Source organism: Accipiter gentilis, chromosome Z, assembly GCF_929443795.1.
Source record: "Accipiter gentilis chromosome Z, bAccGen1.1, whole genome shotgun sequence".
Taxonomy (NCBI): domain Eukaryota; kingdom Metazoa; phylum Chordata; class Aves; order Accipitriformes; family Accipitridae; genus Astur; species Astur gentilis.
The window spans coordinates 70,950,649-70,966,423 of record NC_064919.1 but is presented as its reverse complement, the minus strand read 5'-3'; the positions used below and the strand labels follow the sequence as shown (position 1 = coordinate 70,966,423).

Here is a 15,775-nt window from a genome sequence, read left to right as displayed (position 1 = left end):
ATACGCAATACACTAAATGTTTTAAGCCACGCATTTTACATGCTTGCAAAATAATGTTATTGTCCGTTACTTTATAATGCATTTCAGAAATATATAAACAGTAATTACAGATAGAATCTGCCCAATCATACAGCATAATAGGAGAAAATTAGTCTAGTTTTTTTAAAAGAAGAGGGGCTTCTTTACCTCTCCTATCCATGGATTTAAAGCTTCCCAGTCACAGTTGGAAACTGAAAATTGGGCTAAAGCTTCAGTCTTCTCACTGAGAGAAGCACTGGGTGGCAGAGTTGATCACTGTGCAGTAGAAATAGTACTTCTGAAAGCCTAGATCTCTCAGAGTTACTCCTTCTCTTTTCCTGCATAAAATACTGAACTTTGAGGTAAAGTTATTTAACACATGCCTCTTGGCTACAGTTGAGAGAATCCAGCTGTGCTGAAGGAGGTCCCTGCTAGTGGTCTGCATCTATAGGTCTCTGACCAAGCACAAGCAGAGGTACCACATGTCTTCCAAGTTGCTGGCCTGTTCCACAAAGCAGTGTTTTTCTTTACCAATGTCAGCTCACAACACAAGGAACACTATGCTACAGGCAATCAGCCTTTTTTGCCTGGCTTGTTCCATCTGCATTTCTGTACCTTCCCTCATGCTTTAAGCAGTTTAAGAACAATAAACCTGTATATGAAGGTGGACAATGTGGAAGAACAGAGCTTTAGGCTAGATCATTTGGTGATTGATGACAGACTGTTGTCAGTCTCAACTACTAGTCTAAAATAGCTTTTTAAGAAAAAAAAAAATTATAAAGCTGTCTCCTAGCACCAGACAGTGAGTCCTGCTCCTCTACAGAAGAGCACAAGCAAGCCTTGATCTCTGCCTGATGGAGAAACAAAGTAGTCCAAGTGTTTACCCCAAAATAACACATGAAGGCTGAAAGTTCTGGGGAATCTTCCTCTGTCTGTGTGTGCAAACACCTTGACAGCATGCCAAGGTTGTCATGGATCACCTAAGTTTATGTCAGTCTAGTACACGCATCACCTGGTTTGTTACTGAAATCCCTCATGATGATACATTCAGAAGGCACCAGTGTGAGTTCATATGGTAGCTGTTATCCATCCAGGAAAAAACAGACAATCTTTAAAATGTCTTGTACACTAATAGGATCCTCATACTGACTTTCTTAATTCACATATCAAATGAAAATAGTCAGGTGAAGTCATATTATAGAAAGTACTTTGTATATTTTAGCTCACATGTATATGTGTGTTAATGTATGGAAAGAGTTATTGAGTCTATTAGCTATTGCACTAAAAAGCTCTGAACACCAGGTAAATAGCATTATCTCTCCAATGACAAAACTGTAGATGGAATAACTTGTCAGAACTTGTCCAAGTTCATGTATAAATGTAACTTAGCCCATGTTTGATTTGCACTAATCAACATGAGCTTTGGTACACTGCTGAATTCCTACTTCTCTAATCTTTATGGAGGAAGGAGAGGTGGAATCAACAACCACTGGTTTCTTCTCCTGCCTAGAACCTATTCTCTGCTCCCTATCAAAACCACAGTTAAGATCCAGAATATGGTGAATGAAGTGTGGGGACAACAGAAGGTTTTAACACATCCATAATTAAAAAAATAGATAGATGAAGCTAGCAGGCACAGTGATGCACGGGCATTATTACACCTTTCACTAACACAAGAGCATAAGGAGGAGTCCTCACATGGAAAATTGTCAGGTGTTAGTGGCCAGAACAGAACTTCCTGAAATGGTTCTTGTTTGGGAATTGTCCCACCTCCAGGGTCATTGCCTGCTTTTATGGCATATATGCATAAGGGCAACAGATCACACAACTGGCAGTTGGCTAGCTTTCTCCACAGTCCTTGAAATGCTTACAACACTTAAGCTCTTGCAGTAGCTTCAAAAGGCATAGATGATATATTTACTTCTGTTCCGAGACATCACAATCTTATTTCCAAAGACTTTAGTATGAAAATGTAAACTCTACATGGTGACTTAATATCACTAGGAAAAAGTATTATAGCTTTAGGTGTGCCGAAATGAAACAATTACCCGGAGATGATTCAGTAAATCCAGCTTGCATCTTAGTCAAAGAGTTTGCCAGAGACTGACTGGCATCTTGTGTTGTCATAGTTGCATCTAAAAAGGAAAAAAGGTTTAAAGAAACTTTATTCTCTGAGTTGAACTGAGTATAGAAGCATTTAGTTCATGAGAAGAATTCAAACAGAACCTCTTCACCTCAGCCTACCACCTCCTTTTTTTTTCCCCTCAAGTTCTGAGCATATAGAAGCAAAATGTGCAAGAATTACTTTTCATTAGTTCTTTAGCTTATTTTAGGCAAGAAAAGATTAAAGAACAGAGGCAGTATTTATTTGACCTCTAATTTCTGTATACAGATCTTTTCCTGTAGTTACTCTGTAGTCAGGCAAAGCCATTCTTCAGAATATTCGGGCAGACCTATAAACTTTATAACCTGTATAAAGTTACACTTTACTCAAATCCTGTCTTGTTTCTGGGCTTAGACCACTACAGCTTATGACACTGACACTAGCTGATTATTTTTAAACATAGATTAGCAGATTCACTAATAGAGTAAGGACCTCATTACAACCTTACATGTCTAGCCTGTTTTGTGATGCAGTGAACAACCTCCTTTCCTTCTATTATCACCCTGGTGAGCAAAACAAAAGGCATCTGTGTCAAACATGGACTTCACCAAGTAATACTAATGACTATTTCCATTTTCCTTAACACCACTGCAAATTGATTCTGCTCCTATAATACAGTTTGTGTAAGAGCCAGTCAACACTCTACAGTTTTGCTTTATGTGCTTGACTAGAGAAAGGACAGCAGGGGAAGAGGAAGAAGACTTGCTTAGTTTGAATATGTTGCTGTGTCACTCTTCTGTTAAGAATTCAAGGTCCCTAGATGTTTTATAAAAATCGAGACATTTGCTCCTTCCTTTCTGTTCCCACATTTGGGTAGCAGAACTAGTTAGCATAAAATAAACACTGCTTAGGTAATTCACATGCTTAGATATTCCAGGACATATTCTACCGACATAGCAGCAAGACGCACTCTTCCTCAAACTCTTTGCAATCTCACATTAGTAGCTTTTAAACTATTTGGCCAGTAGTTACACAGAGAAAAAGATAACACATGTCTTGCAGTTGTAACTGAAGTCTGGGAGGGGTAGTAAGCTCTGCTAGACATCCAAGACAGCAGCAAGCATAGATGAAAAGTGGAAAGCTACATCATACCTCAAGTGCATTCAAAATTCTTGAGAACTGTGTGCCTTCAGCAGAAGGTGAAGTCAGCACCCTGCCTACAAGCGAACAACACTACTAACACTCCTACCCCATTTCAGCACTATGGGCATAGATGACCTACAGACTCTCCCACTGACACCTCTGGCACACAGTTACTCCAAACTATGTCAATCACGTCCAGCTTGCATCATCTGCTTTCTCAATCTGCCTATCATACTTCAACCAGTTTGGATCAAGAGTAAAACAAGGTATTTGAAGGATATGATTTAAAAATTAAGCATTAGTGGTTCTTAACAACAGGCTCTTAATTTTTCATACTTTTTCATACCAGTCCACTGGTCCCACAGCCAAGTGTTCCCTCCCAGCCCTTCACCCAGGAAAAGAACTTAAGAAATCTGTTCTGTCTGAGTATCTGCTGGCTTATGACCCAGGCAGTAAGAAGACTGAGTCTTATTCTCTGCCTGACACAGGTGCTGAGAGCAGGGAGAGCTATTATGCATCTGATATTCATGGTAAGGTTGAAGAAAGGTCCATGAATTTTTATATCTGCAGCATCTTGAGGCATTCTAAGGATGTCACGGATCACCTGACTGTGTCAGCTTAGTAGATGCATCACCTGCACAGTAATTAAAATCCCCAAAGATGATAAATTTAGAAGGTGCCGGTGCCAAGCTGTACACCAGCTCTGTTATCTCTCTGCAAGGAAGGCAGGTAACCTACAGTGTGGTTTGCATACTAACAGGGTTCTCATCTTGGCTTTTTTCCTTGATTCACATACCCAGGCAAAGCAGTCAAGTAGCATTATTTCTAGTCACCACCGCTTCCAGTTCTTGGCTCTTATCTGTCTATATGTCAAACTACACAGCACAGATATAACATCGCACTGCTCTTCTCCTCTCATATACACCTGCTGAATAGCATCAGAGATCAAGATGACCCAGCACTGCATGATTAGTGTCATCAAGCCAGGCAGTGATGTAAACAAGTCAAGTGGAATAACTTCTGAAACTATTGAGTCATGGCTGCATGCCTTAGCCTACAATTGATTTGCATCAGGTTTAATCAATAGTGTGGTAGCTTGCCAAGTTCTTGTTCCCCGATCTTTACACAGGAAGGAGTAGATGAGACAGTATGAGGTCATTCCCTTATTCTTCTACCTTACTTCTGCTCCCTGCTGCAGCCAATATTTGGGGGATAAAGTGCAGATGTACCATACTGGTCATCACCAGAGCCACTGCAGGCTTTAAAATCTATTCACTCTCTTTTTCAGCCAGAAAAGTAGCTGAATAGGAAAAGGTTGAGATACAACTTGGTTGAATTTAACATTCATTTCATGTTTAATGTAATGTCAATTAATTTAATATCAGTTTTATACTCTATGCAAGCACACAAGCATTCAGTAGCATCTAACACCAGCTGCCAGAACCTCTTAGTGCCCCTAGAAAAGGGGAAAGCTGCAGGCTGAGCTCTCCTGAGGCACCAGGAGCCACATGAAGGACTTCCAAATGCCCTGATAGAGGACCTTCCCTCTGGGCAAACCAGAAAAATCCAACCTGGAAGAAAAGTCTGTAAGAAATTAGGTGTATCCTCTACTCACATAACTCCTTGGTATCTTTAGAAGCAGAAGCTGAGAGATGAGATATTGAGTTTGCTTTTCCTAAAGGAATCTGGCAGCACATGCTGCAACTAAACTAGGCAACCACAACAGTAACCAGATGAAGCAGCAAACTCTGAAGAACGACGTTTTGATACTTAATTAGAAATCACCCTCAACTCAATACAGATTGTAAGTGATGGCTTAAATTTTTCAAAACAACAACTAAATAGTTACAAGACTGAAAGATAAAATTAACAGAATAATGAGGACTCTTCTCAAGCTGCTTATCTCCAAATAAAAATCTAAGAGGCCTCGTGGTATCTGCCTGACCACCTGCAGAAGGCTATGCAACCCGCCTTTCTGCAACTTAGTCCTTGTGCACCTAGTACTCCCCCTGGTCACTTTTACTGCAAGCATTTCTTTTGATTGAAGAAACCTGCTGAACTCCCACATCCCCAGAGTGCACACCATTTCTGGGCTTCACTAGAAGACAGTTTTAGTTCTCCTCCCTCCAAGGAAGCATGAACTTCCTTGCTGCACCTGTGCAGCTAGTCCCTGTGCTTTGACTAGCTTTTTGCACATTTGGTTAATAACCAATGCAAAAGTAAAATACTCTTCCTCACATTTAAATCATCATGAAAATGTTTTTGTGGTTTTTTTTGTTTGGTTTTTTTTTTTAGTTTTGTTTTGGTTTTTTTTCAGAAGAGGATATAATTTCACCAAGGACTTTATATAAACCTAGGATTGCTTCAACCACCATTAGGTACGGTTTTCGGCAGTAATATTCATCAAAAATAAATATCATGTGGCTAACTTGCCATAATGTGACTCACATGTTCCTACAAATATTAGGCCATTTAAAGTCACAAAACTTTTTGATCAATGAAATAAACTGTTAAAAAAGACTTCAAGTTTTATGTGTGTACATAAACACACATATATATTTTAAAGGAGCTTTAAGAACTACAAAACAGTATTTTAAACAAGCCTTGAGAACTGTGAAACGCTTCTGTCCTTTCACATTATGTGAAACTACTATAAATTCTACAGAAGTTATCATCACAGAAGGAGCACTATTGCTCCTCTCAGTATTAGGAAGACCAACAGAGGCACAAACATGTAACTACTTACATATCGCACACCAAAAATGCGGCTAAACCACTGATGGTTAATTAAAGCCACAGCAATAATGTCCACATATATGCACTGGCAGAACTTTCAGCCTCGGCAAGACATGCTCCAACAATCACATCTTGCACAGCACCCATGAGCAATCTGGTATTTCCTTCTGTTACCATTCTGTACTACTCTGTGATGCTTCATAGACAGGGACTAACAACAGAAACCCACTAGCTTTAGAAAAAAAAAGCTCTTATTTCCTTAGGAGCGGCTGGCCTGCTCCTGAACCACTGAAAACTACTAGAGGAAGAACAGGCCCCAGAAGGCTGAAGGCCCTCTTCCTCCATGGATTGTCAGCGTCATATTTAGAAATGCAACAGAAAATCCTCCCAGGAACATCCCTCACAACCTGCCAGGCATACTGACATTTTACCGAGTTGAGTTTTTTTCAAGGTTTAAACCACGCTTCACTTGATAAGGACAGGGCAGCCACAGAACACTATGCCTCAACACCCAAGCCCCGCACCTGCGGGCGCATAAATCCTCCCGTTTGCGAGGCACAAAGCAGGAGACGGCGTCAGACCACGGGACGGAACACGGCGGGATGCGGCTCAGCACCGCAGCCTGCCTGCTGCGCACCAGCACGGTCAGACGCGCGGGGAGGCGACGCTAACGACCGCGTTACCGCCCGTTAGAGGACAGCGGAGAGGGGCATCCCCCCTCTCCAGCAGGCCTGCGAGAAACCCGAACGCTGCTTCTTTGAAGCTAAAGACGAGAGAGCAGGGGGAGGCAGGGGCGGCAGCCGCCCCCGCAGCGGGTGCCGGGGAGGAGGCAGCGCCAGGGAGTCCCAGCCGCCGAGGAGAGGAAACGCCTCAGTCGTTGACATAGGCAGGGCCGAGAGGCAGCCGCCTAACCGGGCCACCGCGCCCGGGCTCCCCGGGGGGATGCTTCGGGGCAGGGAGGACCTTTGCTCCGCCGCAGCTCCCAGGCGGTGCCCTCCCTGCCCCCCCCCCGCCCCAGCCCCAGCCCACCCCGACGCCGAGGGCGGACAGCCCTCGCCCGCGGCGTGACGGCCGCCCGGACCGGCCCGGCCCGCGACACGAGGGAGCGTTTACCTGCGGGGCTCCCGCCCGAGAGGCAGAGGCAGAGCAGCAACAGCGGCGGCAGGCGCCCCGGGCGCTTCGCGGAGAAGGCGGCAGGCATGGTGTCCCGGCCGCCGCCGCACTCCCAGTGTCGCTCTCCCCGCGCCGGCGGCTGGCTCGGCTCGGCCCGGCCCCGCACCGCCCGCGGGCAGCGGCGGCGGCGGCTGCTGCTGCTGCTGAGGAAGCCTCGAGCGGGCCGGAGCGGCTCTGCGGGAGAGCCGGCTGCTGCAGCTGCGACGGGGATCAAAACCACAACAGAGCGGCCCCGAATCCACGAACAGGGCAAGCGTCAGGCGCGGACCGGCAGAAAAAGGCCGGGAAGCCGCCGCAGGCAGCACCGTTCCTCCTCCTCCTCCTCCTCACTCACTCCCTCACTCACTCACGGGAAGGACGTGCCGCCGCCAGCGTGGTGGCAAGCCGGCGCGGCCCCGCCGGGCTTTATGCGGCGGGAGGAAGGAAGGGCGTGGGTGAGCACCGGTGGCTAATTGGAGAGGGGCCCCCGCAGCCGGTCCGGCTCGCAGCCTGGCCGGGATACCTGGAAGCGGGGCAGAGCGCGTAGGGGTGTCGCGTCGTGCCGTGTCGTGTCTTTGGCCAAAAGCAGCTGTTGCAGCAGGACTGCCTCGGCTCGACCGACCCTCGGAGGCAGCTGGCTCTGGAAGGAAGGGTTTGCCTAGAGAAGATTGCCTCGGGCAGAGCGCAGCCTGTCTCTGCCCTTTGGCTGGTGATCTTCTGGAGAGACCAGCTTTGAGGGTCAGTGGCTCCAGGGCCAGCTGGGTTATACTGTATGAGAGCTGCCGGCTTTTTACATCTCTTTTTTTTTTTTTTTTTCTAAATCTCCTGGCTTAGGCAGCAATACCCAGGGAGCACCATTTCTAAGAAACTCATCTTGGGACTTTGGCTACCGCTTGGCGCCTTTAAAATCACAATTTAGTTGCTTAGACTGTTTCAGCTTATATGTATAAGTACTCGTATAGTAAACCACTCCTGTATCTAAATATTTGTGCATTTCAGTTGGTTGCTTGATAACTGTATTTGGATTTTTTCAGGATAAAATCTGGCAGGGTGGTATTCTCTGAAGGAGAGTCTCCACAATGGGGTGCTTGCTGCTTCTTCCTTCCTGCTAAGATGCAGTTACTTCAGCTAACACAAAAGTTGAATTGTGTATAAGGTTTGTATCAACAATGCGAAAAGGTCACTGCAACTAAGCCTTTACATCATCTTAGCTCTCCCATGCTGGCAGAGGTGTAGGACTTTATTTGGAGCAGAAGTCAAATGCCCTGTGTGTTGATTTTTCCAGCATGGCACATATTCATGCTGCCATCCGTGTCCTCCAGTAGCAGTACAGTGGCCATCATAAAACCTCCCCATAAGTATAACTCATGGTAAGAGACTGGGAACAGGATTGTTTCATTAAGCCTTTACTGTGTGTCACAGGAAGACTCAGGATTCCTGCTGGCTAAATGGGACCATGTATAGAGAGGAGCCTTTTCTGTTGCTGAAAGAATGAATGCCTTTCATATACTTGGAGCAAGGGGATAGAGCCTTCTGTGCTCCACCTCTGAGGTTGGTTAGCTCATGTACAAAAAGTAGGAAGTCGTTTGTATGAGCAGTCAATGTACAGTGACGCCTATACAGCTGTAAATCCACTGCTTTTGAAATTGAGCTGCAACCTGTGGCATGGTGTGATAGACAGTCAGTACCAGTGTGCTCTGAGGAGAGACTGAACACCCAGAGCTCTGTTAATCTGTTAGCCTGCTACAACTGCACAGAGCAATGGCATTCAGAGAGACAATCCAAGTCAGATAAGGCTGTTTAGGAATGGCAGAAGATCTTCAGCTTTTAATGGGAAAAAAGTTGGCTGGAGCTTGAAAGCTGTTTTATTTGAACCAGTTAGGCCTGAAGACACTTACCTCTTGGGGGAGGAGGAGGGGCAGGGGGAAGAAGAGGGTATGTCGACTGCCTTCAGATATGAAGGGGCTGGTTTGTAGTTCCAGTTAGCTCTCCCTGGAACGGATGAAAAGAAAACATGTTCACCTGATTTAGCAGTTGGGTATGCAGTACCTTTTGGTGAGGAGGATTTTATCCACCTGGAAACCACATGGATGGGTTAGCGTGGGGCAAGTCAATGTAGAAATCTATGGCTGCACTTTGCCAGCTGGCAGGAATGGAGCTGATAGGACAGTCTGATATAGGACCTAGCTGTAGCTTTATCAGTTTTTGCTCAGTGGAAATTGTAGAGGTTCTAATGGAGATGATTTGTTTTGAGTGACTTGACATTATGTCCTGTATAGGACTGGCTTCTGTCTTTCCCACCAAGTCATCTTGGGTAGAGCATCAAAGCAGTCTGAAGACATGATGAATACCTTCGCAGGATTCCTTCTCAGCTCTTCTTCAGGGCTTGTCATCTGCTAATAGTACAACCCACACCTACCTAATGATGCATGGGAGAAAAAAACCCAATTATTAAACTACTCTTGAGGGAGGTGTTGTTCCCTATACTCATGGTGTGAGGTACAGAAGCCACAAAGCAATGGAAGGGGGAGAGGCAAAGAGGAAGCAGAATTTAGAGGAACTGATCGAGCAGAGAACCAAACAGCCCTTTAAGGGTTTCAGTGCTCCAGAGTTTGCCTTACCGTAATAATATGCTAGTACTAGATTATTCCCCAAGTACTGCTGCTGGATTTGGTAGATCATTGAAAGCATAGGAATGAAAGATTTCAGAAATAATAAGGTTAGTGATAACAAGCTATGAGAAAGTAGAATATTGGGGATATTAAAAAAAATCAGCTGTCGTTATTTACTTGCATTTGGAAACACTGGTGGGTAATTAGGAATTTCAGGAAAAGTATCTGTATGTAAATTTGACATACGATGACTAATCTGTTCCATCTATTAATTTTACATGCAGTATATTTTCCTCTTCTTTCTTGAGCTAATTCTTTTCTCTCACTTCCAGAGAGAAACTTTGAGTTATTCTCACATGGTAATTACTTGGCAAATGTGACGGTTGTTTTGGAACAAGGATTTGTATGTTGAACCATACTCTGGCTTATAAGAAAATTTTTTATATTTAATAAAACCTCTGATAAAGGCAAATTGCTGCTTTATTAATCTGGAAGATCTTTGCCAAAATTTTTCATGGTAGAAGGAAAGTAAATGAAACTCTGAAAATTGCTATGACATGTTGATTATTGGCGCAAGAAAAATCTGGATGATAATTTTTTTCTCCAACAGCTCTTTTTCTCCAACAACCAAGTCTATGTTCTCAAAGCCCCGTCTTTGGTATTCATTTATTTGTGTTAATAACTAAAATAGTAAAATAACCAAAGGACATACCTGATCCAGCAGTTTCCTTGGCTGGAGGTTTGCTTTTTATAAAATCCACTGAAATTGTGAAAAGCTATCTAACACATATGTGAGAAGAACTGGGAAAAGGAAGCAACAGTCAAAAGGGACTGAAATCTTTGAGGTGGCAGTTCAAGTATGTTTCAGGGATGGTGCTTAGCAGCTTTCAGTATCTGAAGCTGAATCATCAGGCTTTATTAGACTCTAGCTAGGTTTTTCTAACATTCAAGGAACTTTAATGAGGAGACATTTGTTTATGGGTGTGAAATTTTTAATTGGAAAAGCATAAAAATAAACAGTGGGAAATAGGAGAAACAATTTAGAATTATTTCAGAAATGTCTTGCAAGCATGGCCAGGAGATAATTTTGCAAGGCCAGGAGATAATGTGTTACTAATCTATGGACTGCTATCAAAATGATGTGCCAGAGTAGATGCTACACAACTTCTCCAGGGGTTCCTCATTCTATGGTAACAGGTAATAATAAAACAAAAAAGCAATGCAGAATGCATGTGTTTGAGACCCAAAGCAATATACTGAATACTAGTACAAGACTAAAAAATGGAATTTTGTTGTCTTCCTGAAACATTTATCTTTGCTTGCTTTCTTTGAAGAATTTAACTAAACTGACCTGGATTTAAAATTACAGGCCAGATTATGCAATCTGCATACTTTGCAATTGCCTACTCTGCAATGTCTGCATCCTGCTGAGTGGCTGTAAATCCCAGTATCTCCTGTCACCTCCTCAAAGGCAGTTTGCAAGATTAAGCATATAATCTCTATTGAGAATTCTGCCATTTATCAAATGTTTGATGTCATGTTCTAAGATCTGAGCTGTTGATGAAACAAAAATTTGGGCTGTAGTGCTTTAGAAACACGTTTCTTAAAAATCTGTTTGCTGCCAGTACCACTTATTGAGATTGGCAATACTGATCATACAAGATACAATATTGATTGTTATTGTGTGGGGTTTGATTTTGTGCAGGGTTGCAGATGTTGCAGCATGGCTCTGCTCAGAAAAGAGCATGACAAACACACCATCATCAGGAACTGGCAACCAGAAACTCAGCCAAGTAAGATTTTTGGCAAACAGTTTGTTCTGGTTTTCTGCCTGTGCCACCCCCACTCCATCCCCTCCAAAGCCTGAACAAAACTGACTTTTTTAATTGGAAAATATAATGGAAAAATAGTATTTTGTTTAAAACACAATTTAGATTGAAAACTTATGTACAGACAGCTAAAATTTCCTACAATCTGTTAGTTTAATGTAGAAATAGAGTTCACTGTGGTACCAATGCATGCCACCCCATCACAGGGTTTGTTTTGCAAGCTGTTACTTCAAAATGTGCAGAAAACATTTTAAATGTCATAAGAAAGACCAGACTTTGAGGGACATAGTATCTTTCATTATAGTAGTGTACTTGGTATACGTAAGCTAGCCTGTGATCTGAATACAATTTCAGAACAATTACTCTGTGTAATTGTGATTATGCTGAGGGCATGCAGTCTCACCTACTGCTTTAATATCAGGAATAAGATTACCTTTGGTAAGTCTTTCTTTTTCATGAGTTCTTAATTTTCCAACCTTTCAAACTCTTAAAAATAGCTTCTCTTTTGTTGCAAAGATTAAAAAAACATGAGAGGCCTTGTATACAATAAACTATACAGGAAAGGCTTCTCTATTCTGCTACTGTACTTGCTCAGTTACTAGCAGCAATAAGTGGGAGCACTAAGTTGTGTGGTGAAACAGGGCTTGTTTACCTCATTGAAGTTGGGCTATGTGGGGTTCCTGCTCTACAGGGGAAGTAACGCGTGTGCTGCACAAGATAATGCTTTTCTGTTTTTTTGTGGGTGTGGTGACAGAGTGTAGACTTCGACTCATTCTGCTGACCTGTTCTATGGTTTTCCTCTGCTGTGGTTTGTGTTTTGGAAATACGTTTGTAATCCTGAAGATAAGACAGTGTAAAAAAAATAACAAGTAAAGTGGCCTAAGCCTTATTGATCATATTCCTGCTGGAGGGAAGTAATTCAAGTTAAACACCACTCCGTGTGTTTATTAGTCAACTTCAGTAAACTTTAGAAACTCTACCTCTAACAGCATCCTTTCACCTTCAACATTGCTTTTCCTCTAGTCTTATGTATTATTTTAGAGAGAGAAAAGAGGCCTTCAGGAAAAAAGTGGAGAAAGCTATGTAACTGAAACTGTTATTTGTAATTTCAAAATCCCGAGTTTTTAAACAGTTTCTTTTGCTTTTTAATTCTTTTCTCTCTTAAATGAAAGCTAAGTTTTTTTCCTGAAATCACAGGACTCCAGGAAGGGAGCAGAAAAAAGAAAGAAGAAGGATTGCAAAAGTTGTGATAAAATCTTCAGCACTTTTCCTGGCTGTAGAGTTATCATAGCTAAAACTGAAGAACTGAAGTGGGAAGAACTATGCTGTCATTTGATCACTTCATAACTTTGCAGAACACAGGTAAGATACATCCCTGACCTCATCAGCACAGAGGCAGAGCCCTGAGTCTGTATGCATTAGAAATGCCTAACAGTAATGACCCTGAGTGAACGTGAATATTCACTCTCCTAAAACTTAAGAACTGGTATACGTGTTTGCAGAACCATGCTGTCTAAGACAGTGCAAGCAAATGTACCCTAGAATTTGCATGTTACAGGAATTTACCCATGTTTCTTGTACCTTACTATTTCTGTTAAAGAGAAAATTCAGTTTCAGGGTAAACCACAGTGATAATTCTCATAGCTTTTAATTTACCCAAACACAACATTTATGCAACAGGTACAGAACTATTTAAATACTCTCGGAAATGATGCATACTCAGAACTGAATAGCTTAGTACTTTAATTAAAAAAAAGTATGTTGGTCCAGAGAGAGGTGGTCTTGGATATTTTTCTTTGGGTGGGAAAGAAAACACCATTCTAAAACAAAACAGCCTGAAAACATTTCTAGTTCTTTGCATGTGGAAGAGCTTCTTTCAGAAATTGATTATTTTCCAGTCTGGAAATACTTTGCCTGGAGAAGCGGAAACAGCGTGTAGCAAACAGAGTTCAGACAAAAGAAGGAAAGCCACGAGAACTCCAATAAAGAAACCTACCTGTCTGCAATAAGGAGTTTCAGAAGGCAGGCTTTGCATGTCTAGAATTTGTGAAATACTTATTTGTACAAAACCATTTTCCCTTATTGGCTTTTTCAGTCTGATTGTGTATCATAATCCTACAGTTTCTCTGACGCCTAAAGTGGTAGGCACTCTTCACTTCTGCATGGGAAACATTTTCATCCAGAGCTGTAAACCGCCCCATTAGAAGTGTCCAGTGAGGTCTGTGAGAGAAGAACTACTGGGCTCTGAGACAGTCATCATATGTATCTTTTTAGTCCTATTAATACATAAATTTTATTTGACACTGGTAATAATGGAGTTAAAATGCCTTTTTCAGCTGAGCTTATGTCACACTAGAAGGGTTCAAAGATGAACTTCTGAAGGTGACTTTTTAACAGCAGGTTTGTTCTGCGAGGCATTTCCACAAAGGATTCATCAGGGTTATAATATAACTTGGACAATGTTATCAATATTTCCAAGGGAAAAAAACCCCACCCATGTATTTTTAAGTGAAAGAAGTCTAAAATATATTAGTGTGTAGAATGTGAATTTCAAAGTGAAAAAGAACCTTAATAAGTAGTCTTTACTTTTAGGTCTGATTCAGGAGTTGTTAATATATTTCCAAATACTTCTGCACGCAGTAAGCTGGGGAAGGATTATGCAAAGATAACTTACTCTGAGTTTTACCTTACATTATAAAAAAAAAAAAAAAAAAAAAAAAAGATTCCTCATGAAAAGAAGGACGTGCAGAATATATCAGTAGTGAAAAATCCACAAAGAATCTACAAAGGTAACGTAAAGTTTTTCAACAATAACTGATATCAACTTATCCTAGCTAACCTATGAAGTTTATTTCAGATTTTGTAATTTATTTCAGGTTTTTCATTCTTCAGTGTTCCAGCTTCCTTTGCAGCTTTTCACCTTCTTTTGGTTATGAGAGTTACTGGAACCAATAGTAAAATGTATTGTAAAATTTCAGGGTTTAGTATAAGAATTAGTTTGTTGTAGTTATTGCACTTTGATTAATTCAGCCGTAAGTTAGAGCTAGTAACACTGAGACAGCTTCTTAGAAGAAAAAAATAATTTTGTTGTTTTTTTAAATAACTCACATAAGAATAAATAATAAGAATAATTACATCTGACATCAGTAAGACTTTACAAAGCATATTGTTAAGGGTTGCATAATTATTTACTGGAAAATAAGGTTTCAGAGAAAAATGTAAATTGGTCTACTGTGAGGATGTTGAGTTATTCTGAGTAGATGACATATATTCCTCTATCTGATTTCTCATAGTGTTTGAAACAAGTCTGTCATGTGATCTCTCCATGTGGACCCTATTCCCATGCTGGACAACATTTAATGTCTTTGTCCTCACATCAGCCTTGTGGGTATGTTAACTCCAGTGAGACACTTAAGTGACTCACCTGAGATAACCCAGGAAAAGTGTTACACTTGACTGTTCTTTTCTAGCTTGTTCTGCCCTGTGCCAGGTTCTTTTTGATTCCCCAGGATAAAGCTGAGTAGATAGAAAAGGCTACTCGGGGTGCACTGAAAAAGTCAGAGGCATTCCATGCTGACCTGTTTTATTACTCGTCTTTCTTTTAGGAGAGAGCAAGCCATGCCCTTTGTACAGACAGCATGTTTGGACTTGGCTTGGGAAGAATTTGAGTTGCCCCCTCTAACACACAGCACAGGTTGCAAGGTGAGTATCTGAGACTGCAGACAGATGTGTGAACACGGTGATTTTGATGCAAGTGAATGTTTGAGCACTTCTACACATTGGCATTATGTTGGAAATTAGATTTCAAGTATGAGTGACCTGAAAAACTGCTGTTTTGCAACAGGTTTATTATGCTCTAGGACTTCTGCAAGGGATTTGATTGTAAATCTCTAGAACTTGATGGTTACAGGTCTCCTGGACTTACAGCTAATGTAGTATATCAACTAGGAAAACCCATATTTTTTAAGCTGAAGCTTCTCACAGAGGTATCTTTTCTAGGCTTTACAGATAAGAACTGTCCAGCTTTAATGTAAAAGTGGTGTGCTCACTCCTACATTTGAACTGTCCTGGGATACTCAAACCAGAAATAAAACTTCAGTTACACTTTCTTACTGGTACACACTTCTTTTAAACATGCTTGAAAGTTTTATAAAATTATTTAAAGTTTCTCACAAAGTTGC

At 41.8% G+C, this 15,775-nt stretch overlaps 1 protein-coding gene and 1 long non-coding RNA gene across 6 annotated transcripts in view; one reads left to right on the top strand and one right to left on the bottom strand.

The window, feature by feature from the left end:
• Window positions 1–7,618, bottom strand: part of EMB (embigin) — a 34,635-nt gene extending 27,017 nt beyond the window's left edge. For 2 of the 4 annotated variants that reach the window (XM_049794381.1, XM_049794380.1), the window contains exons 1-2: window positions 7,115–7,618; window positions 2,067–2,153 (exon numbers count right to left, since the gene is read on the bottom strand). In XM_049794381.1, the coding sequence (XP_049650338.1) occupies window positions 2,067–2,153; window positions 7,115–7,202 (175 nt within the window). In that variant the 5' untranslated portion in view covers window positions 7,203–7,618. The remainder of the gene's footprint in view (window positions 1–2,066; window positions 2,154–7,114) is intronic. The other 2 variants (XM_049794379.1, XM_049794382.1) reach the window with 2 other exon arrangements.
• Window positions 7,619–7,757: 139 nt separating this feature from the next.
• LOC126035655 (uncharacterized) lies at window positions 7,758–12,950 on the top strand. Of its 2 annotated transcripts, none has more exons than XR_007505011.1 (3): window positions 7,758–7,891; window positions 8,188–8,309; window positions 12,792–12,950. It is a non-coding gene; the product is annotated as an uncharacterized LOC126035655 (long non-coding RNA). The 2 variants fall into 2 exon arrangements; XR_007505012.1 differs by lacking the exon at window positions 12,792–12,950 and adding an exon at window positions 11,471–11,553.
• Window positions 12,951–15,775: the final 2,825 nt, after the last annotated feature.